Source organism: Coregonus lavaretus (genome assembly GCF_964263955.1).
Source record: "Coregonus lavaretus genome assembly, chromosome: 37".
NCBI lineage: Eukaryota > Metazoa > Chordata > Actinopteri > Salmoniformes > Salmonidae > Coregonus > Coregonus lavaretus.
The window spans coordinates 31,531,936-31,548,459 of NC_140024.1; the positions used below are offsets into that span (position 1 = coordinate 31,531,936).

Genomic DNA, 16,524 nt, shown 5'->3' on the forward strand with positions numbered 1-16,524 from the left:
TGTTATTTGAACGGGTATAAAGTCAAGGTTGGCAATTTAATGCCACCTGCAGTTATGGAATGTTTGCTCACGAGTATAATTATTTGGCTGATCCCTCCTGAGGACCTGGATGGAATTATGTGATCCTTCCTTTACCCATAGGAAGTCCTACCCAGTTGACTACTTAAAAATGTTGAAAGTCCTGAATGGCGCTGCCCATTTTTAAACGGGCTTTTGGGCTCTAGAGTCCTCTATACATCTCTGTGGAATGAACATCTCAGTGAACTGGTATCTCTTGCATGCAATAGGTATTCTCAATCCAAGACCTAGGGCATGTGGGAGCCTGGGAGGCAACGTGTCTGCCTACAGAGACTATGCAATAGGCATAGCCTACTTTCCGTGAAAGTTGAGTTAGGTGTAATTAAATACGCTAGAAATTAGTATGTAGAGGTCTAGCTCGCCTAAAGTTAACCGGAGAATATCAAATAGCCTCAAATAATGTCGTTTTAAAAATCTGCCTTTACAAATGTTTATACAGTAAGTAACTAGGCCTATATAAATGCCCTAATCAGAAAGATTTTTTCAGAAGTTTGTCAGTCGTAGATCCACCTATGACTCAATCTGAAATCAATAGACAAAATTCCAACTTCATCATTGTCCTTGCAGGGAGAATAAAACTTTATGGGCACGTCATTGTTATATAGTAGATAACAAATACTCTTTACAATGTATTTTATGGACCATAGTTCCAGTACTTCAAGTCTGATTTGTTCAACATTATACTGCCAGCATGATTATGGAAAGGGGTGCCAAAATACTAAGTGGGATGTGCCTATGCATTATTGCAGCGTTAAATTATCCAGTGCTCAAATTCTCTTTTGATAACAAAGATTTATTTAAGAAATGCGTGTTAGTGGTTTGTCACACTCAGCATATATTTAGCACAATCCACTTAGTTTCCTTCTTAGCATAATGGCTCTGTTGAATAAGCTCCAAGTGAAATCTTGACTATCTGCTGTGCTTGACTTGGACTGAAATAGGTGCCAATACTAATGTTGGGTGCCGGTACTCTTTATATTCAGGTGCAGGAGCTCCACAATACTTTTAGGCTAATATTCTATAAGAGGAACAGGAGCTCTGCAATACTTTTAGGCTAATATTCTATAAGAGGAACAGGAGCTCTGCAATACTTTTAGGCTAATATTCTATAAGAGGAACAGGAGCTCTGCAATACTTTTAGGCTAATATTCTATAAGAGGAACAGGAGCTCTGCAATACTTTTAGGCTAATATTCTATAAGAGGAACAGGAGCTCTGCAATACTTTTAGGCTAATATTCTATAAGAGGAACAGGAGCTCTGCAATACTTTTAGGCTAATATTCTATAAGAGGAACAGGAGCTCTGCAATACTTTTAGGCTAATATTCTATAAGAGGAACAGGAGCTCTAGCAGTAGAAACATGTATATGCCGGTACTCAGCTCCGGTGAGCTCCTGCCCAAGTCAAGCTCTGACTATCTGACAAAGGGGGTTTATATTTAATAAATCATGTGCTGCTGGCTACAAATGGCATCCCAATGTTGTAAACAATGGCATTTTAGAGCTGTATTTCAGAATCATTATGCTCAGTCTGATTCTTAAAATGGATTGCAATTGAAAGAAACACAACAGCGTTATAGCAATATGTTTCCATCCTATGTATTTCAAAAAGTGGATAGCCAACAGCTTTATCCATTCATAATCATAACATTGTAAAAGTAGCTTAAAGTAAGATAAAGTTATTATAAAGTACATGCCATATCTTACTGATCATATTTTTTTGCTCTTTAATCCCCATGTAAGCAATGACTACATTTCTGAGGGGTCACCATATCGGGTTTGCTGCTGCTGTTTGAAGACAATATGGATATTATATGTTGTGTAGGTGATCATGTAATAAAGTGTATGCTCTTTTTGATGAACTGAAGTGCTGAAAGTATAGTAACATTAACTGTAATATACTGCGTAAATATTCCACATACTTAGTAAATGATCATGAAACTGTCATTAAATCAAGACACGTAGTTCACACCTAGAAAAAATACATTTATTTGTGAGAGTCCACAAAACATAGATGTGGCACACATACTTGATAATAGAATAAAAGAAGAAGCTTCAATCAAAACAGGTTCAATTCCATCCATGTGTTTTAGAGTTTTAAAAGGGGGAGAGATTATTGCACCACAATAATCAGTCCTCAAATTCCATGTACAGTAAAACTGTCAAAAATAACAGAACAAAAAAAAAAAGTGGGGCAACAAACCCTTTTTTATAAATGTTTCTGGATGTCTTTGACTGACATTTGCACCCGACTAACTTATGTCCATCATCCATTTCGGTTGATATGTTATGAGTTACAATTCGTATGATATGTTTAGAATTTGCTAAACGTACAGTATGTTACGAATTTGCAAAAATGTACAATGTGTTACGAATTTGCAAAATGTATGATATGTTTACGAATTCCAATTTGTTGTGGCTAACGTTAGCTAGGCTAGGGGTTAGTGTTAGGGGTTAAGGTTAGCTAACATGCTACGTAGTTACAAAGTAGCTAAAAAGTAGTAAGTAGTAGTTTCTTTCTAGTTTTTTGAAAAGTTTCTAATTAGCTAAAATGCTAAAGTTGTCTATAATGACATTCGAACATACAACCTTCGTGTTGCTAGACGTTCGCATTATACTACTAACATCCACCCTCCTTTTGTGTTTGCCTTATGTAACCTTCTGTCTTATCTAACCACACCAAACCTAACATATCGTACCAATTTGAGTGTCCCGGATTTACATTTACTATCTTACGTCTGCTCTATTAGATCAAGCTGATGGAGGACACATCATCTAGTGATGATTTATAAGTCCAAGCACTACATTGCATAGAAATGATCAGTAAATAAACAAACAGGAAATAAAATCAGTTTAAAAAATGTACAGGTACAAACATAATGCTGATGGAGTGTTGTGTTTTATTCTTGTAGACATAATAATAAAGATGCAATAAAGTTGCCAAAACTCAAAAAGGTATTTTTGCGATGGATATTTTCAATTCACAGAAAACAACACACTAGATACCGCCACACTATCTACAAACACAAAACCAACATAACTTTGACAGAAACCTTGAACAGAAGGTATCCAGCAATTGTTCTTTACACCACATAAGAGAAAACGATTGAACCATTTTGAACTGAGAGCGTTATAAAGGGTAGCCAATAAGCAATTACCCAAGTGGACAAAAACACATTGGATTCAATTGAAGTAACCTTGGTATTTATAATGCTATACAAGGCATGGCTATTCACTCTTCATTGTTGGTTGGTTATAACATCTAATGCCTAGATTCCTTTAAGCCAGTTACATACAACATGATTTTCCACCATATCCAATGTTAATATGATGTCCTGCTGCGTCCTGCAGGGAAATAGTTGAGTGTGAAAAAGCTGTACATCTTGTAAATTGAAGATTTATGCAGACATAATGTGTTCTATCTCTATATCACAGACAAATATTCAATCATTTGATATAAGTAATCTATGTGTTTTGTAATGTGATTATGCAACCGTAAGATTTCAAAAACCATGTAGTGTATTTAGTGGATAAAGCATGTGAACATTTCAAGCTCTTAGGTAAAGAAGTCTTTGGAAATGGCTTCCACAAAGTTAGGTGCCGACATGAGGATACCGATCGTGCAGAGGATGGTGAAGAGCGAGAAGGCCATGAGACAGAGCCGGTCGATCACTGACGCCGCAAACTTCCACTCGTTGCACACCAACTCATCCTCGTCATGGTCGCGGAAACGCTTGGCGATGTAGCGCACCTCATCCAGGATCTTGGCCAGATCGGGCTCCAGGCTCCCCGCCGAGGAGGTGGGCCGCGTGGGCAAGAGCACCTCGTCCTCCCCCCCACCACACACCAGACGGCCACACAGGACCCCGGAGTCGGGGGAGGTGGTGGCTGGAGCATAGTGCATGCTCTCCAGGCCGATGTAGAGCATGTTGCCGTTGGTGGAGTGTGGGGCCGAGGCGCTGGCGTTCAGGTCCATGCTGGTGAGGCTCCCACGGGGATGCTTGTTGTGGCAGGCCGGGCGTACACGGTCCTCACCGGGCCGCTTCATACGCAGGAACCAGGCGCACCAGTTGAGCAGGATCACCCGAGTCTTCACACAATCAGAGAGTAAAACCAGAATGAATGTACTGTGCACAGCAGCGTACTGACTGGAGATAGTAAGAGAGAGAGAATGAAACTTTTACTCAAATCCTCCCTGCATGACTCCTTTGAACGAGGTGTCCTGCAGGGGCACGATGGCACAGCAGTGGTGACGATCACTATCATGGCTGCCTAATCCTCCCCTGCTTCTAATTGTCCAACTGTATTCCTCAGCCCTCCACTGTAATAGCCAATGTGGTGAGTGTTCTAGCACAAAATGGCTGCTGTCCATCACTCAGATTGGTGCTACACATTGTTAGTGAATTACTTCCCCCTTACCAGGCAAAGGGCTTTGAGACCTATTAGAAAGCACCCTACCCCTGAGAGGCTTTCTTTGGCAGAATCACAACAATGAGGAGTCTGGATATAGAAATAGTGAGTAACTAATAAGATTTCATTGTAATTTCACATAATGGGTTTGTGTAAAAATACACTCACCCACTTAGGCATCTTGCTTCCATCGGGATCGTGATGGTGGTATTGTAAGACCAGAACCGTAGCAATCACAGAGAGACCCACAATGACCATGGTGGTGGCAAAGTACTGAGCTACAATACACAGAGAGACAGAGAGACAGAGAGAGAGACAGAGAACAAGAGATGGTGGACAGAGGACTAGAGGATAAATGACAGAACAGCCACATACCATAAGTTACTGAAATGGGCATCATTTTATCTCAATGAGAGGTTCTCATTTGTCACTCAATGTATTTCAGGCTGAGAAATAGCCCCCCACACGATTGAGTGGTTTAATAATACAAAGATTAGGAACTTACACTATGCCACTTCCAAGCCTCCAATAGTTCTTCCTCTCCTGAAGATGGTGAAATTATACTGTTGGCCTTTTCAAAATGGCAGCCATTACATTTCAGTCATTTAGCAGACGCTCTTATCCAGAGCGACTTACAGTTAGTGAGTGCATACATTTTTCATACTGCCCCCCCCCCCCCGTAGGAAACGAACCCACAACCCTGGCGTTGCAAGCGCCATGCTCTACCAACTGAGCTACAGGGGACCCATTACAATTGTCATTTCCAATTTAAAAATAGACAATCTTACCGATTAAAGGTACTGAGTCAGAGGTTGCAGGCATGATCTCTGCAACCAGCAACATGAAGACGGTCAGTGAGAGCAGCACTGTTATCCCTAGAACGAAACATAAATGAGTTAGCACAAAGGAAGGGGTTAATGCAGTCTGTGTGATTAACAGGATGGTTATTTTGGAATGCAAAATAATCCTTAAAAAATGTATTTTAAACAGACATTACACATTTCAACAAACACCATTTTACACGAAGGCCTACCATTATTTTGCACATTTCTGAGTTGTTTTTTTTTTTACAAAATGGCTTGCTATGAATACCAATCTATAATTTATTCAGGTGGAATCATCTGCTGTATTGTGTCACATTGCAGCATATTATCCCTGTGTACCCAAAGGGTTCAACTGGATTTCACCAAGATATATTGCGTGTCATTGAATTCTGTTCTATTCTAGTCTGCATTTCACTGTCCTCTGTTCTATTTTTATTCCATCCATGTAATCAAACAGTATTCCGTTTTATTATTATGCTAATTTACACAGTCTTCCGTTTCATACTTTTGTCAGAATCCAGTGCTGCTTCACTGGGTTTTAGCCTACAATGACAGAGGGATCTGAAATAGCAACATCTACTATTGTGGTTCATCCTCATACTGCCTTGAGGCTTACAGGGTTTGAGTGGAGATGTGGGAACAACATCAAACACCTGTGGGTAGAGATTTAACGCAATCCCCCCTGAAGCTTGCTAATGAGCTGGCTGGGTCTCTAAGCCACTGAATTCCAGGGATAGGACGGGGGCTGAATATCTCTAAGTGATTAGGTGTCAATTCCTGGGTATCTCAAAGCACACTGGCACATCTTTCACTCGCTAGGAACTCCTCTTCTGTGTATTCCTGCCTGTAACCATAGCAACAGGTACTTCCCCTTCTCTCTGAGGCCCTACTTGTCAGAGGTCCATGTCTCTCTCAGGAAATGTGAATGGTACACATGAGTACTTAAAATGTCAAACTTGTTTTCAGTATGATTTGCCAGCCAGGTAACAACTCAGTAAATAAGGCGCTTGGTAGCTATTTCAATCTAAGACAAAAAGTAGCCATATATCCTGAGGAGGTCCTCTGTAGCTCAGTTGGTAGAGCATGGCGCTTGCAACGGCAGGATAGTGGGTTTGATTCCCGGGACCACCCATACGTAAACAATTTATGTACACATGACTAAGTGTGTGATCTGTTTAATGGCATATACTATTATAAGTTATAAATTAACACATTGCAAAAGGGAAATGTCGAAAATATTTATATCTAATCCCCTCAGTCTGAGCATGGCTGAACTAAGAAAATAAAACAAATATATTTAGACTAAAAAATAAAGACAGACCGTAGAAATATAATTATTAACAGCCGTGACTCGATGCGTTCTCAGATTGAAGCACAACTCGCCTCACTGGAAATCAGCCAGGCATGTCCAAAATAAGACTTAAACTGAGCAGACAGCTCGCTGATTTAATTTCCGATAGATCGTAGAGCATCAGTGAGGCTTGACCAGTGACTCACTGTCAGGGTTGCCGGTTGCGTCCCAAATGGCACCCTTTTACCCATAGGGCTCTGGTCAAAAGTAGTGCACTATAAAAGGGAATAGGGTTCCATTTGAGACACAGAATCATGTTGGCAGGTGTGTGCACTGCACACCCAAGGACAACAACAGTGTTGACCCTGCCTGAATATTCCTGTCTCTCTTTCCCCTGATCAACAGTCCCTGGCTCTTTTTAAGTCAGCCATGGCAATTTCCTCAGAAGGAACTGAAACTGAATACATCTTCCTATGTGCATTGATCACTTCTAAAAAGGCTGACAGATAATGATGTTGGTTGGTTGATACAGTATGTCTTGATTATATAGGCAGATGGGGTTTTGTGATGGTCACACTTTCAACTAAATTTGATTTATAAATCCTTCATGTTGCATAGTGTGTAAATACTGAACTAAAAATAACATGGCAGTATTAAATTACAGACAATACAGCAAGAGGTTTTTTTCTTTGTTTGAAGTTTGACTGACTACATCAAACACATTTCCTGCTTCCCCAATCACCCCTCTAGACACCCAAACAGCTGCGCCACACACACACAGCTCTTTTGGAGAAACACTGGGTTAATTAAGGAAACCATCTGCATTGCAGGCTCCTAATCTTTCCAATGAGACGTGTAGACATACATAAATCGCCCGGCATGCCTTGATGCCTTATACAGCTCCAAGTCAGCACTCAGCCAGGTTCTGAGAAATGGAAATAGGATTGTCAATATGATTCTCCTAGCACTGAATGATAAATCAGAGTAATCTGAAGACTGAAGCCTGACTTCTGAGAGGTGCATAAGAATTTGCTTTATCATCAACTGCTGGAGCTTTTCATGAATATTTCTTCCAGTGGCTGGTTTCCCCTCAGTGAGTATTGAGTAAATACTGAGTTATAAACTCAGAATAATAATAATTATAATAATACGTGCATTACCTTGTGAGGAGTATAGGGTCTCTTGCCTGGCATGTAGTTTGATGGCTGTATAAAATCCTAGCTTGAAATATATGCTTAATCGCCACACAAATCTCCCATTGACATCAATGGGTGATGTCTGTGAATATCATGATGTTTGTACTTTTCATGTTAGAATTTGTCATGAGAACCCCACACCCCTAGTTACAGGTGTTGATTTAATAACCTATTTATGTTTAAATGTCCAATAATAGTCATCCATCCACCCACATACCCACCCATGCACACACCCATCCACTCAACCACCCACCCACCCACCCATCCACCCATCCATCCACCCACTCATCCACCCACCCACCCACCCACTCATCCACCCATCCATCCACCCATCCATCCACTCATCCACCCACCCACTCATCCACCCACCCACTCATCCACCCATCCATCCACGGAGCTGACCCAGTGATATCTTCTCCCCAGAGTCAGCAGGCAGCAGGAAGACGAGTAGGGCCAAGGTGGAGATGAGAACACAGGGGATGAGGAGGTTGAGGCCATAGTAGAGGGTACGTCTACGCATCACCACAGTAAAGGTTACGTCAGGGTAAGGCTCCTTACAGCAGTCGTAGAAGCGCTCGTTCCTGCGCCCGGGCACCTCTGTATCATACACCAGGAAGACAACAATATAGGAAGTCAATTACAGTTTGAGGACTCAATTTGGGTTGTACTGAAATTATTTGCAGTAATGGATGTCTTTATTTCAGGTAAATTCATGGTGTTTCACAATAAGGAAGCTTTAGTAGGTTAAGGGTGTTGGGAGTTTGACCCTGAATCAAATGGTATTGTTAGTTTTCATCAGTTCCCCATTACAGTAATAGTGCCTGCCATATCTCTTTATAAGCAGTCCAACATGCAAGAAAAACTATATTCAAAGTAGTAAAGCCTACCACTGGCTTCCAGCACTGGGATGTCATTTCATTAGAACCCCTCTCTTGTAAATACATTAGTCAATTTGCCAGGGATTCCGTAGAAGCAAATTTCACTAAAGATCTGTAATGCTGAGGAAAAGCCTTTTGAATAAATTCCCCTATTTCATTTGACTGTGATCAATCGTACATACAGGATCTAGCTTTTATAGTTTGACCATCTAGTTTGGAAGTTAAACTCAAATAAAAAAAAGAATAGTCTGGGTCATATTTGTGAGTTATCCCAAACTTCCAAGCTTGTTCAAAACAGTTCTTGCAATAACAATTTAAATGTTATATTGTAATTTAGACACTTTGATCCAAAACACATACTGTAAGAAGAATACCGGTATATGGCCCATACAGGACTCCAACCCACTACTCTGGGGTTGGCAGCATCGTCTTCCAAACAACCGTGCCATCAGAACCCAGGTTCTGTGGTGACAATATATTGTCCAATACTAGCCAGCCGCTATCTCTTACCCACTAGGTCCCACTCTCCGTTGGGGATGTAACCTGTGATATCTGCCTCCATCATCTGTAGGTCCAGAGACCAGCCTCCATAGGTCCAGGAGCCAAACTTCAGGTCACACCTCTGGAGATCAAAGGGGAACCAGCGCACATCGATGTAGCAGGTGCTCTTGAATATGCCTGTGTTGGAACATGAATGAGGAGAGAAAGAGAGGGTGATGGAGATAAATGGGAGGGATGGAGAGAGAGATGGAGGTAAATGGGAGGGATGGAGGGAGAGATAGAGAGAAAGGCATGGATAGAAATAGATAAACATAAAGAAAGTTAGAGCTAGAGAGATGACTTTCAAAGGGTATAAAGATATGAAAGACAGAGTCCTATACACCACAACAGTAAAGCCAGTCCTATACATCACAACAACAGTAAAGACAGTCCTATACACCACAACAACAGTAAAGACAGTCCTATAAACCACAACAACAGTAAAGACAGAGTCCTATACACCACAACAACAGTAAAGACAGTCCTATACACCACAACAACAGTAAAGACAGTCCTATACACCACAACAACAGTAAAGACAGTCCTATACACCACAACAACAGTAAAGACAGTCCTATACATCACAACAACAGTAATGACAGTCCTATACACCACAACAACAGTAAAGACAGAGTCCTATACACCACAACAACAGTAATGACAGTCCTATACATCACAACAACAGTAATGACAGTCCTATACATCACAACAACAGTAATGACAGTCCTATACACCACAACAACAGTAAAGACAGCCCTATACACCACAACAACAGTAAAGACAGCCCTATACACCACAACAACAGTAATGACAGTCCTATACATCACAACAACAGTAATGACAGTCCTATACACCACAACAACAGTAATGACAGTCCTATACATCACAACAACAGTAATGACAGTCCTATACATCACAACAACAGTAATGACAGTCCTATACACCACAACAACAGTAATGACAGTCCTATACATCACAACAACAGTAATGACAGTCCTATACATCACAACAACAGTAATGACAGTCCTATACACCACAACAACAGTAAAGACAGTCCTATACATCACAACAACAGTAATGACAGTCCTATACACCACAACAACAGTAATGACAGTCCTATACATCACAACAACAGTAATGACAGTCCTATACATCACAACAACAGTAATGACAGTCCTATTCACCACAACAACAGTAATGACAGCCCTATACATCACAACAACAGTAAAGACAGAGTCCTATACACCACAACAACAGTAATGACAGTCCTATACACCACAACAACAGTAAAGACAGTCCTATACATCACAACAACAGTAAAGCCAGTCCTATACATCACAACAACAGTAATGACAGTCCTATACACCACAACAACAGTAATGACAGTCCTATACACCACAACAACAGTAAAGACAGTCCTATACACCACAACAACAGTAAAGACAGAGTCCTATACACCACAACAACAGTAAAGACAGTCCTATACACCACAACAACAGTAAAGACAGAGTCCTATACACCAAAACAACAGTAAAGACAGTCCTATACACCACAACAACAGTAAAGACAGAGTCCTATACACCACAACAACAGTAAAGACAGTCCTATACACCACAACAACAGTAAACACAGTCCTATACACCACAACAAACAGTAAAGACAGAGTCCTATACACCACAACAACAGTAATGACAGTCCTATACACCCCAACAACAGTAAAGACAGAGTCCTATACACCACAACAATAGTAAAGACAGTCCTATACACCACAACAACAGTAAAGACAGCCCTATACACCACAACAACAGTAAAGACAGAGTCCTATACACCACAACAACAGTAAAGACAGTCCTATACACCACAACAACAGTAAAGACAGAGTCCTATACACCCCAACAACAGTAATGACAGTCCTATACACCACAACAGTAATGACAGTCCTATACACCACAACAACAGTAATGACAGTCCTATACATCACAACAACAGTAATGACAGTCCTATACATCACAACAACAGTAATGACAGTCCTATTCACCACAACAACAGTAATGACAGCCCTATACATCACAACAACAGTAAAGACAGAGTCCTATACACCACAACAACAGTAATGACAGTCCTATACACCACAACAACAGTAAAGACAGTCCTATACATCACAACAACAGTAAAGCCAGTCCTATACACCACAACAACAGTAATGACAGTCCTATACACCACAACAACAGTAAACACAGTCCTATACACCACAACAACAGTAAAGACAGAGTCCTATACACCACAACAACAGTAAAGACAGTCCTATACACCACAACAACAGTAAAGACAGAGTCCTATACACCACAACAACAGTAAAGACAGTCCTATACACCACAACAACAGTAAAGACAGAGTCCTATACACCACAACAACAGTAAAGACAGTCCTATACACCACAACAACAGTAAACACAGTCCTATACACCACAACAAACAGTAAAGACAGAGTCCTATACACCACAACAACAGTAATGACAGTCCTATACACCCCAACAACAGTAAAGACAGAGTCCTATACACCACAACAATAGTAAAGACAGTCCTATACACCACAACAACAGTAAAGACAGCCCTATACACCACAACAACAGTAAAGACAGAGTCCTATACACCACAACAACAGTAAAGCCAGTCCTATACACCACAACAACAGTAAAGCCAGTCCTATACACCACAACAACAGTAAAGCCAGTCCTATACACCACAACAACAGTAAAGACAGAGTCCTATACACCACAACAACAGTAAAGCCAGTCCTATTCACCACAACAACAGTAAAGACAGAGTCCTATACACCACAACAACAGTAATGACAGAGTCCTATACACCACAACAACAGTAAAGACAGAGTCCTATACACCACAACAACAGTAAAGCCAGTCCTATTTACCATAAAAACAGTAAAGACAGAGTCCTATACACCACAACAACAGTAAAGACAGAGTCCTATACACCACAACAACAGTAAAGACAGCCCTATACACCACAACAACAGTAAAGACAGAGTCCTATACACCACAACAACAGTAAAGCCAGTCCTATACACCACAACAACAGTAAAGACAGAGTCCTATACACCACAACAACAGTAAAGACAGTCCTATTCACCACAACAACAGTAAAGACAGCCCTATACACCACAACAACAGTAAAGACAGAGTCCTATACACCACAACAACAGTAAAGACAGCCCTATACACCACAACAACAGTAAAGACAGAGTCCTATACATCACAACAACAGTAAAGACAGTCCTATACACCACAACAGTAATGACAGTCCTATACACCACAACAACAGTAATGACAGTCCTATACACCACAACAACAGTAATGACAGTCCTATACACCACAACAACAGTAAAGACAGTCCTATACACCACAACAACAGTAAAGACAGAGTCCTATACACCACAACAACAGTAAAGACAGTCCTATACACCACAACAACAGTAAAGATAGAGTCCTATACACCACAACAACAGTAAAGACAGTCCTATACACCACAACAACAGTAAACACAGTCCTATACACCACAACAAACAGTAAAGACAGAGTCCTATACACCACAACAACAGTAATGACAGTCCTATACACCCCAACAACAGTAAAGACAGAGTCCTATACACCACAACAATAGTAAAGACAGTCCTTTACACCACAACAACAGTAAAGACAGCCCTATACACCACAACAACAGTAAAGACAGAGTCCTATACACCACAACAACAGTAAAGCCAGTCCTATACACCACAACAACAGTAAAGCCAGTCCTATACACCACAACAACAGTAAAGCCAGTCCTATACACCACAACAACAGTAAAGACAGAGTCCTATACACCACAACAACAGTAAAGCCCGTCCTATTCACCACAACAACAGTAAAGACAGAGTCCTATACACCACAACAACAGTAATGACAGAGTCCTATACACCACAACAACAGTAAAGACAGAGTCCTATACACCACAACAACAGTAAAGCCAGTCCTATTTACCATAAAAACAGTAAAGACAGAGTCCTATACACCACAACAACAGTAAAGACAGAGTCCTATACACCACAACAACAGTAAAGACAGCCCTATACACCACAACAACAGTAAAGACAGAGTCCTATACACCACAACAACAGTAAAGCCAGTCCTATACACCACAACAACAGTAAAGACAGAGTCCTATACACCACAACAGTAATGACAGTCCTATACATCACAACAACAGTAATGACAGTCCTATACATCACAACAACAGTAAAGACAGAGTCCTATACACCACAACAACAGTAAAGACAGTCCTATACACCACAACAACAGTAAAGACAGTCCTATACATCACAACAACAGTAATGACAGTCCTATACACCACAACAACAGTAAAGACAGCCCTATACATCACAACAACAGTAATGACAGTCCTATACACCACAACAACAGTAAAGCCAGTCCTATTCACCACAACAACAGTAAAGACAGAGTCCTATTCACCACAACAACAGTAATGACAGTCCTATACACCACAACAACAGTAAAGACAGTCCTATACACCACAACAACAGTAATGACAGTCCTATACACCACAACAACAGTAAAGACAGAGTCCTATACACCACAACAACAGTAAAGACAGAGTCCTATACACCACAACAACAGTAAAGACAGTCCTATACACGACAACAACAGTAATGACAGTCCTATACACCACAACAAACAGTAAAGACAGTCCTATACACCACAACAACAGTAAAGACAGAGTCCTATACACCACAACAACAGTAAACACAGTCCTATACATCACAACAACAGTAAAGATAGTCCTATACAACACAACAACAGTAAAGACAGAGTCCTATACACCACAACAACAGTAAAGACAGAGTCCTATACACCACAACAACAGTAAAGACAGAGTCCTATACACCACAACAACAGTAAAGACAGTCCTATACACCACAACAACAGTAAAGACAGAGTCCTATACACCACAACAACAGTAAAGACAGAGTCCTATACACCACAACAACAGTAAAGCCAGTCCTATTTACCATAAAAACAGTAAAGACAGAGTCCTATACACCACAACAACAGTAAAGACAGAGTCCTATACACCACAACAACAGTAAAGCCAGTCCTATTTACCATAAAAACAGTAAAGACAGAGTCCTATACACCACAACAACAGTAAAGACAGTCATATACACCACAACAACAGTAAAGACAGAGTCCTATACACCACAACAACAGTAAAGACAGAGTCCTATACACCACAACAACAGTAAAGCCAGTCCTATTTACCATAAAAACAGTAAAGACAGAGTCCTATACACCACAACAACAGTAAAGACAGAGTCCTATACATCACAACAACAGTAATGACAGTCCTATTCACCACAACAACAGTAATGACAGCCCTATACATCACAACAACAGTAAAGACAGAGTCCTATACACCACAACAACAGTAATGACAGTCCTATACATCACAACAACAGTAATGACAGTCCTATACATCACAACAACAGTAATGACAGTCCTATTCACCACAACAACAGTAATGACAGCCCTATACATCACAACAACAGTAAAGACAGAGTCCTATACACCACAACAACAGTAAAGCCAGTCCTATACACCACAACAACAGTAAAGACAGAGTCCTATACACCACAACAACAGTAAAGCCAGTCCTATACATCACAACAACAGTAAACACAGTCCTATACACCACAACAAACAGTAAAGACAGAGTCCTATACACCACAACAACAGTAAAGACAGAGTCCTATACACCACAACAACAGTAAAGACAGAGTCCTATACACCACAACAACAGTAAAGACAGAGTCCTATACACCACAACAACAGTAAAGCCAGTCCTATTTACCATAAAAACAGTAAAGACAGAGTCCTATACACCACAACAACAGTAAAGACAGTCCTATACACCACAACAACAGTAAAGACAGAGTCCTATACACCACAACAACAGTAAAGACAGAGTCCTATACACCACAACAACAGTAAAGCCAGTCCTATTTACCATAAAAACAGTAAAGACAGAGTCCTATACACCACAACAACAGTAAAGACAGAGTCCTATACATCACAACAACAGTAATGACAGTCCTATTCACCACAACAACAGTAATGACAGCCCTATACATCACAACAACAGTAAAGACAGAGTCCTATACACCACAACAACAGTAATGACAGTCCTATACATCACAACAACAGTAATGACAGTCCTATACATCACAACAACAGTAATGACAGTCCTATTCACCACAACAACAGTAATGACAGCCCTATACATCACAACAACAGTAAAGACAGAGTCCTATACACCACAACAACAGTAATGACAGTCCTATACACCACAACAACAGTAAAGACAGTCCTATACATCACAACAACAGTAAAGCCAGTCCTATACACCACAACAACAGTAATGACAGTCCTATACACCACAACAACAGTAAACACAGTCCTATACACCACAACAACAGTAAAGACAGAGTCCTATACACCACAACAACAGTAAAGACAGTCCTATACACCACAACAACAGTAAAGACAGAGTCCTATACACCACAACAACAGTAAAGACAGTCCTATACACCACAACAACAGTAAAGACAGAGTCCTATACACCACAACAACAGTAAAGACAGTCCTATACACCACAACAACAGTAAACACAGTCCTATACACCACAACAAACAGTAAAGACAGAGTCCTATACACCACAACAACAGTAATGACAGTCCTATACACCCCAACAACAGTAAAGACAGAGTCCTATACACCACAACAATAGTAAAGACAGTCCTATACACCACAACAACAGTAAAGACAGCCCTATACACCACAACAACAGTAAAGACAGAGTCCTATACACCACAACAACAGTAAAGCCAGTCCTATACACCACAACAACAGTAAAGCCAGTCCTATACACCACAACAACAGTAAAGCCAGTCCTATACACCACAACAACAGTAAAGACAGAGTCCTATACACCACAACAACAGTAAAGCCAGTCCTATTCACCACAACAACAGTAAAGACAGAGTCCTATACACCACAACAACAGTAATGACAGAGTCCTATACACCACAACAACAGTAAAGACAGAGTCCTATACACCACAACAACAGTAAAGCCAGTCCTATTTACCATAAAAACAGTAAAGACAGAGTCCTATACACCACAACAACAGTAAAGACAGAGTCCTATACACCACAACAACAGTAAAGACAGCCCTAT

General features: G+C 40.5%; 1 protein-coding gene across 1 annotated transcript in view; it reads right to left on the reverse strand.

Moving 5' to 3' along the window:
• Positions 1–3,632: 3,632 nt before the first annotated feature.
• Positions 3,633–16,524, reverse strand: part of LOC311111320 (neuronal acetylcholine receptor subunit alpha-7-like) — a gene marked incomplete at both ends in the record, with an annotated part of 38,529 nt that continues 25,637 nt past the window's right edge. The window contains 5 exons of the mRNA XM_084154041.1: positions 3,633–4,166; positions 4,655–4,764; positions 5,275–5,361; positions 8,200–8,394; positions 9,186–9,353. Of these exons, the coding sequence (XP_084010167.1) occupies positions 3,633–4,166; positions 4,655–4,764; positions 5,275–5,361; positions 8,200–8,394; positions 9,186–9,353 (1,094 nt within the window). The remainder of the gene's footprint in view (positions 4,167–4,654; positions 4,765–5,274; positions 5,362–8,199; positions 8,395–9,185; positions 9,354–16,524) is intronic.